This window comes from Pseudopipra pipra, chromosome 2 (genome assembly GCF_036250125.1).
Source record: "Pseudopipra pipra isolate bDixPip1 chromosome 2, bDixPip1.hap1, whole genome shotgun sequence".
Taxonomy (NCBI): Eukaryota; Metazoa; Chordata; class Aves; order Passeriformes; family Pipridae; genus Pseudopipra; species Pseudopipra pipra.
Genome location: NC_087550.1, coordinates 77,513,389 through 77,525,242, shown reverse-complemented (window position 1 = coordinate 77,525,242; position 11,854 = coordinate 77,513,389). Strand labels below are relative to the sequence as shown.

Genomic DNA, 11,854 nt, shown 5'->3' with positions numbered 1-11,854 from the left:
AGTGTGGTGATCATTTGCTGAACTTCTGAGAATTGTGGATTTCAGTGATGAACCATCGCCTGGAATTAATTAACCACTTTACATTGTACCACCAAGATCTCCTAAACATTGTTAAACGACGAGTTGCATATTGGTTTTTGTTTTTCAATAGAAGAATGTACAACATATGATAAGACGCGGTGACAGCAAGCGTTTCTGCTGGTGTTTGGTCCTGGTAAGGCGGACTCGCCTCTGATTCGCGACGTGATTTTTCGTCCAAACAAAGGCGGGTGGGCGTCTCGATTGGCGCTGCCTGCACTGAAGACGTGCTTTTCATCAGCAAGGGACGCGCACAGGCGTGAAACCAGCGGGAGCAGAGCCGCGTACCGCGACCGGAGGCTAGACTCGCCCTGGGCGGCTCCCGGCGCTGCCCGGCGCCTCCTCAGCCTCCGCGGGGGAGCCGCGCCGGCAGGAGGCGTCCTGCGGCGGCGGGAGGAGGAGGAGGGAGGAGGGCCGAGGCGGGGGTGCCCGCTCTCCCGGAAACAGCGCCGGCCGGCGGCAGAGCGGTGGCGGCTGCCGCGGTGGGAAGTCGCTCGTGGTCCTGCGCCCTCGCCGCACGCCGAGTGGGTCGGGACGGCGTGGCGGGAGGCATGGAAGCTGTGCCCCGCGAGGAGAAGCCCAACCCGCTGCAGGATGCCAACTTCTGCTCCCGGCTGTTCTTCTGGTGAGCGCCCGCGGAGGGCAGGGGGAAGGGCAGCGCCGGAGGTACGGCGCCGTGGTGTCCGCCGGCTGGGAAGGCGCCGCGTCGGGGCTGAGTCCCGCTGGCCTCACCTGGCCCGGCCGCTCGGGAATGCTGAGCCCTGCCTGAGGGCCGCCCGGCTTTCTCTTGAGCACGGCTCCCGGCAGGGTCCGGGCGCGCCAGCGGCGGGAAGGCGGGAGCGGGGAAGGGAAGCGGCGGCCGGCGCTCCCCGCGCTCCGCCGGGCGCTGCCGGCGGTGACTGTGCAGCCGCGGCTCGGGCGCGACCTGCCGCCCGCCCCCGCGGGCCCGCAGGGTCAGCCCCGCCGGCCGGGGCAGCCCCGCGCTCGCAGATGGGGCGAGGTCTCCTGAGGTGAACCCGGTAGCCCGCGACAACCGGGCGATAATCCCTGGCTGCGCCGGCCCCAGACCGCAGGCGGGGTCCTGCCCACCTCGGGTAGGGCAGCGTTCAGCCGGCCGGGCGGCGCCGAGCGCGGCCCCATCGCCCCCTTCCAGCACGTGTTTGGTTCCTTCGGGAGATGTGCGGAGGACGGGAGCTTCCTCTGCCTCTTGGCCCGGGCGTCCCTGCCCGGGACTGGGTGCAGGGCTGCTCCCAGCCATTGTTCTGCTTCCCCGCTTGCATAACGGGTCGCGGGCAGGGATTGCTCATCCCGGCAAGGCGTGCTGGGCTCGCTTGCGGCGAGGGGTTTTCCCCTCCGTGTGTGAGGTGGTTACTGAGCCGCAGAGCTGCGTGAGAGCTTCCCGGTGTAAAGGATCGCTGGGCAGCAGCCTGGCTGCTCCCACCCACGCTTCGGCTGTCTTCCCTCTGCTGGCGCCTGAGGTGTCACAGAGCGAAGGCTGGGGTTGTGGCGGTGTTGTCACAAACTTTGCGGGACCAAGTGACTACTAGTTCAAAGTTAATGCTTGTTCTTTTATTAGTGAGGACCTTAGCACGGGTATGTATTTGTACTCAAAGTGGTGAGGAATTGCAGCTCAACAGTTTAGTTGCTTTGAAATATAATAGGAAAAGATGTGCACAGTGAAACGGAAGAGCATCAAACTTCTTTGTTTTACCAGATCCCATTTGGAAGAGGGCACTTAAAGAGGTAGCGCTTATCCTACTTCGCCTTCTGTAGCCTGAACCAGGGCGCACATGCTGTGTTGTGTGGTATGATGGAGGAGGGGGAAGGAAGAGAGAGCATGGCAGGTGAGGCTCTTTTTTTGGAAGCCTCTGAAAGACAAGTAAAAAACTCTTTGATCCAATAAGCAGCTCTGAGCAGGTGCAGAAGTCCCTTTTGGAAGGTAGGGGGATTTTAAAAGCCCTGATAAATTTTAGCTAAACATATTTTTTCATCAAGGATATGTCTTCAGAGCTACCATGTGCAAAATAAAAGAGTAAAATAAATAAGTAAGTAAAACCCCCAAAATCCAGCTTGTATGCTTGTGCAAAGCTCCCTGTGTTCAGCATTTTGACTTTTAATTTCTTCTTCGACAGCAGGGGTGCCCATGTTGGAAACAGCTTTGCTGGGAAATTCAGGCAGAATGGTATAAATCTCAGTTGACCGTGTAGCATTCCAGAGCTGCTTCTTGTCTTTTCCCTTTCCCTTGCTGGGGTCTTGTGGTGTTAATGGTAGTTCTGCCAAAACCAATCCAGCTAGATGTGAAAAAGGAAGTGTGCAGTGCTTGTAGCTGTTTTTCTGACTGCTCCTGTTGTTCTTTTTTAGGATTTTTGCATTGCTCTGCATGTATTGCAGAGAAGTGTTCAGCAGCAACAATGAAGTACCTTAAATTTCCCAAGTTTTAGGCCAACACCTGAAAGATTGCTTTTACCCTAGACATGTTTGGAGGTTCTTATTGTGAAAAGGGAAAAGCAGGTGAAAGTCTGTGCTTGTGGGATGATAGGCCTGGTAAAAGTCCATTAATTGGGATGTCATGCTTTGCAGTCAGATGCTAGTGTACAGCTGTACACTAAACCCGTTGAAAAAAGGGTTTAGTGGGATATGCAAAACTTAAGAAGTTGCCTAATGTACTGTTTTTTGTTTTATAGCAGTATAATTCACAGCAGTGAAAATACCCTTTTAAAGTGTCTTACCTGTGCTGCATGTGATCATGATTACCACCAGTATATTCTTATTTACTAGTCAACGAGCATTAGTATTTTCGTGGTGAAAATTTTGAGCTGAAATTATATCTGCAGTGGGTTAAATTGAGTAAGCAGGGGCTGTCACTTTTCTGCAATTTCATAGTGTTTTACATAAAATTAAGGAAGTGTTAAAACACCCCTTCATTTAGCTATAAAGCTAACTTTACGGGTAGCTTTAGGAAATGTTCTTCCTTTCTACAAAGAGTGTAGCCATCTGATAGCTTTGTGAGTACTGCTTCATTTCAGCTGCTGTTTCACACAGGACGTTATGAGATCTTTTCATCTGGAGAACTGGAAAAACAGTGCTTGAGGAGGGTCGTCCTGTGAGTAGCAGGAGCCACCACCATGTGGTTGCTCAAGTGTGCCTGCTTTGCTCTCCAAATCCCCAGGTGTTGGCTCCTGGTTGTCAATAGGGATAAAAAGTAGGGTATTGCAGACAGAAAGGCAAGAGTCCTTCGTATTTTAATTTTGCTTATCTTTTGCTCCAAGTGCAGTTTTGCCATTCTAAGGAGTCATTGATTTTTTGCCAGTGGTACAGAATAAAAGCTTAAATTATTGCCTGGTGCAAACAGGATCAAGCTCACAGGAGAAAGGAAGTCATGTTTTCACTGAGTTATAAAACTCAGATAATGAGTGTGTAGGCTGAAGATGCATTCTTCTCCTATTGTTCAAAGCTTGTCTTCTTGCTTTTGGTTTGTGACTTTGGCAAGTATGAGCATGATGAACATTAAACACTCTAGTAGTACATCCATGGGAAAGAGGAGCATCTGGATTGTGTGTTAATACTGTTATTTTTATAATACGTGCCTTGTGTAATGTTAGTCTGGATGTTAGTGGAATTAAAACTATTTATGACAGAAGTTTGAAGGTCAGGGCAGTTGCAAAATATTCTTATTTTCTATGTCTCTCACTGAATTATCCATATTAAGATAAGGTTAGCGAAGCCCATATCGATGTTCTGGATGTTTCTGATGTTACTGTAACCCCAACATTCAGTCACAAGTTTCTATGCTCACCAAACTTTTTAAAGCTCTGACTGGTATTTCACATAGTTTGGGTGTATTTCTGATTTACTTCATCTCTGTTCTTGGGTTGGTTTTCTTTTTGTTGCTGGCTCAACTTGCTGGTGAGAATGAGTGTTCCAAAGGGTGAGTAGGAGGATTTGCTTTCTTTTTTTTAGGTTTGTCCAAGGAAGAGAGAATTCAGTCCAGTGTTTTTCATGTTTAAACAGTTACTCGTTATAGAAAGTGTTTAAAAAGCCTTATAGTCCGTGCTTTCTGCAGTTGAGAATAACACTTTTCACATTTTGTTTCTGCTGTGGATAGTGGGGATTATTAAATTAATAACTGTGCATAGTAAGAATTGCATGTTCATTAGTTAGAAAGTGTATCTGTATTTGCTTATAGCATTTGTTCCCTTGAGTTATTAAAGATGCTCTTCCTATACAGCAGTTGGATATTTATGCATTCTGTTGTTCAGGCATCGAACCCACTTTAGTGGAAAGTTACAAAACACAGGCTGTGATTAAATTTTTAGAAAACTGGGTAACTTTTATCATGTTAATAACAAACTGGAACACCTTGGAAAGGGTATCCTGCATTTTTGTTCAGAGAAGTAAAATAAGTTAAAGTCCTTCTAAATTTCATATAAATTTATAATTTATTTTTAATAATAATAATAATCATAATTATTTAATTGTCACAAACTCACCATGACTATGACAAGTTCTTGGCTTCTTTGAGCACCGGACACTTTCAGCATCCTCAGGCTGGATGCCTTTTTACATCATCACTTGACATGTGGCAATTGCCATTACAGTAACAGCATTAAAACGTGAATTGAAAACGTGCTCCAAGGCATCCACGCAGTTATGGTTCCAAGGAATAAACCAATGATTGTTTACCATTATCTCTTGGTGTTTGACAGCATTGTTCTTGGCTTACTAAGTGTGTGCTTGTGGGAAAATGACAAAACCACTAAGTCTTTTTCATGGCTCTGACTTTGAGTGCAGTGGGAGAAGAGTAAACCAGAAATCTTTATCTTTGGTTTTAAGTGTGAATTGAATGGGGTAAGCATAGACGTGTAAATCCCAAGATTTTCAGTGATGACTGCACAGTACGTAGCAGCTTGTCTGATCAAATGCAGTCATGTCACACACCTCTCTTGTAGCAGTGTAAATAGCTTCTTCCTCTTCCACTCCATGACTTACAATTGGAAGGGCCACTGACTGATTTTGCTGGATTTCTGAGTAAGCCTAAATACTGCATTTTAGTCCTCTAATTTGGCTGTCTCAAAAGCATTTCTTGCCCTTCATTGAAAGAACTTATGGAAAGAATTGATCATTCCTCTTGGCTATTCCAGCTGACTCCAGCAGTGCCACCAGTAAAATTGATCTCTCTTCTTTATTATATCAGTGAATAGATTTGACTGTGATGAAGATTTTACATTTACTTCACATGAAAATATCAGGCAGCATCAAGCTTTGCGACTTGCCTGGGATTTTACCTGGTATATAGTTAATTCCCACTGTCAGTGCCTGAAATTGGTGATGGTGATGTATCTTTATAAAGATCTCTGAGGTAGCTAACATTAAGTTAATTTACTGACTTACTGGTGGAGGACAATTTGGTACTGTAAGAAACTCAGAAGAAATGCGTGTCTTCAGTATAGATAAACAGAAAACACGTTTTCAGTATTCAAAGACTGAAATCACGCTTCTTTTTTTCTCCTCATTGAAAGAAGACTGAGGATCACACATGCAACTTCTTTTAAACATAATGCCATGTTTGTTCGTTTGTCAGATATTTAGTGTCCTGTAGTCAAATTTGAAACATTTGGTCTCTTGAACTACAGCATTCATTTTTAACTTTTGTTTGTTTATTTTCAAGAAAGCTGTATTATGCAAAAGAAAAATTTATTTGAAAATCATTGTTTATGAGCTAGTAAAGTTGAAATATGTTGTTAAGGAGTGCTAGATAGACTATATCCACTATGACGAGTGCGTATAAACTTTCAGAATGTTAGCATTTGCTATCTACTGTAAATATCTGTGCTTAGATACGCAATTAGATGAACTGTGAAACACAGACAGTTTGCCTTTGGAATGCTTATGTAAAGCCCGCTCTATCATTTGTGAGAGAAAATGTCTCTCTTCTAATTTCTGCAGAACTTCAAAATTAGGAGTATGTCACACTGTTGTTTTTTTCTTTTTTCCAAAAATAATTTCTCCACCCCACTTCTCGAAAATTCACAAGACCTCATGTAAAGAGGAGGAGGGAGATAACCCCATTCGATTTTGGGAGTGGAAGGTTAGAAAGACCAATCATCTATTTTATTTTGTTTGTTTTGTATCCCTGGCACCCAACTGCTTGTAATATCAGTGTGAACGCACAGGGGATTTTAATTCTTCCTATTTCCATTGCTTGCCAGAAAGCACCTTAACACAGAAATTGCCACCGTTAGGTCCTACTTCAATAAATATCTTATACTAAAATTTATTATTCTTAAGAACAATCTTCAGACCTTTGCATCAAATATTTGGTATTTTGGATATTTTTCTTGGCATTTGGATGCTGGGTTTGGAACCAATATTTTAGTGATAGTCAGGTACAGGTGATGCTATTCCTCCATTCCCTGCTTCTAGGCCTTGCAGAAAACGTTAGTTGCAGTATGTTTCCCCCTCTCCTTTCTTGCCCATTTTTTTCTTCTTCTTGCCACCTGGAATATCAGGTAGTATGTTAGATTAATAAGGTAGTTTCATACCTGGCTGATGTGGGGTAGATGAACAGCATGAAAACAGCCTGCAATAAATGCAGTCAAATACCAAATGAGTTACTATCAGTACTAGAAAGTGGGTGTTCAGCAGCTTAGCTGCTTACACTGTGCTGTGGATAAGCAACAGCTTGGAAGATGAGATGGAGCTGAGTATCAAAGGTTAATACATTTTGGTATTGAAACAGAAAGCCTGAAGGGTGTTTTTGAGTTAATATGGCTTTGAAGTAATTTCATTGTATTCCTATTTTTTTCCTTCTGTAAGCAATGAGAAAATCTGCTGTTTAAATCACAGTAAGCCAGGGAGGGAAGTTGCAACCAAAACATTAGTTGAAAAACATCTGAAGAAATACCAGAACTTATTCTGTTTACTTTATTGCTTGTGGACAACTGCCTTCATAAGGGGAAGTGGGAAAAGGCAGCGTACTGATGAGAATGGATGAGCATGTGTAATAGAAGTTTAAAAAAAAAAAAATCACATGATGACCATAAACCATTGCCTCTAGAGTATTTATGAATTCTTGCAAAATAACACTGGAGGCTGTCAGTGTGTGTGCTTCGTTTTGTACGTCCCATCCCAGCAGTGATCTTCTGGACTGAGGGCAAGCACATAGCAGTGTTGGAATTGCGTTGCTGGTGTAGAACTTCAAGTCATGAAGGTGAGTAGTGAACAGTACAGCGAAGCAGGTAGACACCTGAGGTAAGCCAGGGGGATAAGCAAAGTGGATTTATAATCCAAAGGGCCTGTGAGGAAACACCTTTTACTTTACCAAAAAACCCCGTGTCCAAAGTAGGTGATTAAAGAGAAAGAAATATGTGTTACTTTGCAGCTTAGTAGTTGAAGTAGTGCTTCCAAGCTGCTCAACAAGACGAAATCCTAGTGTTACGGAAGAATTTGAGTAAACAAAGACTCTTCTGTGCAACTGTTGAAAAATAACTGGACACTGAGTGTAAACGGATGATGCTTGTAATGTAATGCACAAATAAGCTTAAGAGGAATGGGGAAAATGCAGTTCATAAACCACCTCCTTAAGGCATTAGATCATGAGAGTATACTGGAGGTGGCTTTGATTGGGTGCTGTAAAATTTCCCAGAAATTAAACTTCGGCCTATAATTACAAATAAAGACAAAAAGAAAAGATTTTGCTAATTAGAAAAGTAGTCTGTGTAGTCTAATTTTTCTGATTTGTCCAGTAATAAGGCAGGGGCTACTGTAATACTGGTGAGAGCCAAATTTTTCACTTGTACAGAGGAAGGTACCGTAATATGTGAGTGCCTGACTGTGGGGTGACTGTTGTGGGGCTCATCAAGGCAGCCAAGGCTTGTGGGTGCGCCCAGGGCCCTGACAGACACATCTGTTGATCTTAGGACATTTTTTATTTGTGTTAGCTTTGTAACGTAATTGCAGATGCTTCTTGGCTGATGTTATTTTACGGACTTTCTCAGTTCATGAAGAACTTGCTTGAGTTTCTAGAAAGCTCTGCAAGTCTGCTCTGCAGTGCAAGAATGGTACTGTTTGAGCGTTTACAAGCTGGACACAATAGAAATCCAGAGGCACAGCAGGTCCCATCCCTGAGTTAATGAATCAGTTGAGCTGGAAACTGCTGTTAGTTTAATGTACCTATCTGTAATGTATTTCTTCCTCCGCTGATAGGAATTTATTCTGGGACAATGGCAAACCTAATTTAAAAGCTTTCTTGTTTAGGAAATTTTATTTCGTGTATGAAACAGAATAGCATGACTGGTCTGATGCCTAATGACCCTACCTTTTGGATAGCTGGGCCTGTTTCTCTTGCATGCTGTCTCTGTGAAGAAGGGGATGACTTGAGATGTCCCCTTGAGGTCTAACTTCTCTTAGGAGGGTTAGAAAACATTCTCTTAGCTTTTTCTGCAGATCTTAGAGGCTTTCCAGAATCTTGGTGGAGTTGCTCTAATTACAGATGGTAAAAACTGGACTTTCCCAAGCAAACAAGTAAATTGTGGCTGGTTGACTGTGTTGTAATCTGAAAGGGTGTGTAATGTCAGGGCCCAGGAGTAGGGAAATGCAGGAAGTGAATGTTTATATTATGATCTTTGTGTATTTGCTGTTTCAGAAATGAATCACTTTCTTTTTTTGTCAATACCCAAGATACTGCTGCAGAGGTGAAAAGCTTTTTAGGGCCAGTGCAGTGAGTTACCATTTTGCAGTTGTCTGTCTCTTTAGTTTGCACCAGGTTACAGAGTGATTCTTTTAATGTATTTTTTTAATCTTTATTCCTAGTGACATCAGTATTGTGGCAGTAACAGGGACAAATTCTGGGCATCTTTCCAGGCTGATTGTCTTTGATCAGCTAATCGCCTTGATAGAACAGAGACATTCCCAGCAGAACAGAAGGTACTCAGGAGTCTTACAGATACTCACATTTTTACGTGTAGTTCATGCTAGGAAAAATTTGGCTAAGCTCTTTGAAAGGCATCATGTGAACCCTGTGTTTTGAAAGAGTAATAAAATACAGCAATGTTTAAGAAACAAATATTCAAAATACTTAGCAAACAGTAAATTTGGGAAAAGTGAAGACAGCGACTAAGGGGTCCTGGTTTTATTTAAGTTGAACTGCTTCTTCCGAAAGAAATACAGAAATGTAGGACTGAGGTGCGAGTCTTTCTTCCCCACTGCATTGCTCCTGCCTTTCTTCAGGTAAAATAGATTGGTAGTCCATTTTATGTCCATCCTTGGGGAAACAGGAGTAGTTTGCATCACTGTCTGTATATTCCCTCCATTTCTCTAGGTCATCTTTTATTTTGTTTATTCTTTAACCCTTTTTTATGAAAGAATAATGCAGTTTGCACAGTTTTTGGTTTCATAAATCCTATTTTTCTGTTGCCTTTTTTTTATACCCCTGGAAGAAGTTGGTGTTAGCTGATCTCTGTTTGGACAAAAGCCATACCACTCCAAAAGAGTAGTCTTCCTTTATGGCTAGGTTGAGGTTTCAGGGATATTCCTTATGTAGGCCATTGCTTTATTTGCCAGCTTCCTCTAACAGTCCTCTTAACAGCACTCTCTAATTTAACTAAGCCTTCAGGCAAGAGAAGGGCTTGGTTGATTTGCTTGTTACCAGCCTGTGACTTGAGTAACAGCAGGCTGTGTGAAGTAGGTTGGTCTCAGTTCTGCTCTAAGTGCCGGGGATTCCACAGGGCGTCATCTGCATGTGGCATCGTGGTGGAAACTTCAGTGAGTATGAACATGTGCTAGGCATTCTGTCTGAAAGTAGGCCTGCCAGCATAAAGTTCAGGATGCATCAGTGATGCAGTGAAGCTTGAACTCTTTTCTCTTCTGAGAGTTTGCAGAAGACCTCATTCTTGGGATAAAAGCTGTTGAAGGACTAAATGTAATTTGAAATGAAAAAATTTCAACTTTCTTCTGAAGATCTTCAAGTATACTCTACAGTGACACAACATACTGCTAAGCAGCTTTTGTACTCCTAAGGACCTCCATAGCAATAGCTCTTGAAGATGAGTATTTTGGGGAAGACTAGTCAGAAAGCTCAACAATGGGTGATTTTTAAAATTTTTGGGGCTTTTTAATGCATTTTTTTCTTAACTGTATAGAAGTGTGGGCTTGTGCTGAGTCTTTCTCTTTATAGTAAATGAGTCACAGAATTAATTACCACAGTTTTCTGTGTACTCTGGATTGGTTTTCCTTGCTTTCTTTAATGTTAATGTAGAGGTTGTAGTGTAATATATTACTGTTTTCAAAATTATGGTTTTAATTGGCAGAAAAATGTGAAAGGTTTTGGAGTTGCACTAGGTCTCACTGGAACTAATAATCTGAAAACCATGAGGCTTTTTTGGCAGTTTTTACTGTGCACTGTAATCGTATCTGCTACTTAATTTTCAAATTCAGTCACATAGTATGTACAGTGATTGGTGTGGAGAAGGGGGGACGGAAGGGATTTACTGCAAACCATAAGAACTCAGTGGAGGTGAGTGTATCATCAATAAGTTGTTTTGAGAGTTTAAGGACAAAGAGTAAACTAGATGTCTCTAACAACCCTGTATACTTGATATCATTGTCCTTCAGCTGCTTGCTTTGCACAGGACTGCACTATGTCTGTGGCGAGCACTATCTGCTGCAGGTGGCTGCAGTGCAGAATCAAACTGCCATCAGGGTAGAGCAGTTGCATTCAACAGAAGCATTGTTCTATTCTTCCTCTTGCCTGCCTATGGCTTTTCACAGTGTTTTGAAAAGTATAAGTAGAAGAGCAGTGTTCTACGGAGCAACATTAAGAGCACGGTTTTGTTTTCTAAAAGTGTATGTTTATATTTCTAAAGTGTCTTTTATTTTCCTCTGTGCATTGTGTTACGTGCCAATAATGGCATGTAGCAGTATGCACTGTTCAGCACTGATAAGCCCACAGCTGGAGTCCTGAGTCTGGTTTTGGGGTCCCCAGTAAAAGAGAGATATGGACATACTGGAAAGAGTGCAGCAAAGGGTCACAAGAATGATGAAGGGTTTGGAGCATCTCTCCTGTGAGGAAAGGCTGATAGAGCTGGAGCTGTTCAGCCTGGAGAGGAAAAGAACAGGGGAAGATCATCAATATATATATATAAATACCTGAGGGGAGGGTGTAAGGTGGACAGAGGCAGACTCTTCTCAGTGGTGCCCAGTGTCAGGTCAAGAGGCAAGGAGCACAAATTGAAACACAGCAGATTCCCTCTGAACATCAGGAAACACTTTTTCACTATGAGGGTGATTGAGCACTGGAACAGGATGCCTAGAGAGGTTATGAAGTCTCCCAATTTGGAGGTCTTCAAAAACTATCTGGACATTGTCCTGTATAACCAGCTCTAGGTGGCCCTGCTTGAGCAGCAGGGGTTGGATCAGCTGACCTCCAGATGTCCCTTCTTAAACAACCCTAGCCATTCTGTGATTCTGTAATAATTATCCTATTTATGTTCCTTGTTAAATGTCAGAATGATTTTTGTTTTCGCTACCTCTGGCAGCAGTAGCCAGTCGAATCTCATAACCATTTCCATAGATGGGAGAAGGATTTACCCCTGTGTTTTCCTGAAAAGGCTCATCCTGATTCTCATGCTAGAGTAGCTGGGAAAGATAACTTTCACTCTAGCCTCTATGTCTGAAAGGAGACCTGTGGCTTGTTTGTGGAGTACACCGTTGGCTAATACTGATGTTGCAAGAGCCGGAGCGCTTGGTATCGGTCTCATGAGTCAACTGAAGTCTGCAG

At 43.2% G+C, this 11,854-nt stretch overlaps 1 protein-coding gene across 7 annotated transcripts in view; it reads left to right on the top strand.

Annotated features, from left to right (window-relative positions):
- Positions 1-492: 492 nt before the first annotated feature.
- ABCC4 (ATP binding cassette subfamily C member 4 (PEL blood group)) overlaps positions 493-11,854 on the top strand; it is a 145,436-nt gene continuing 134,074 nt past the window's right edge. For 2 of the 7 annotated variants that reach the window (XR_010428408.1, XM_064646010.1), the window contains exon 1: positions 494-703. Coding sequence is in view for 5 of the 7 variants with exons in the window: in XM_064646010.1 (XP_064502080.1) it covers positions 630-703 (74 nt within the window). In the remaining 2 variants the exon portion in view is untranslated. Of the gene's footprint in view, positions 704-11,854 lie in introns of all 7 variants that reach the window. The other 5 variants (XM_064646008.1, XM_064646009.1, XM_064646007.1 and 2 more) reach the window with 3 other exon arrangements.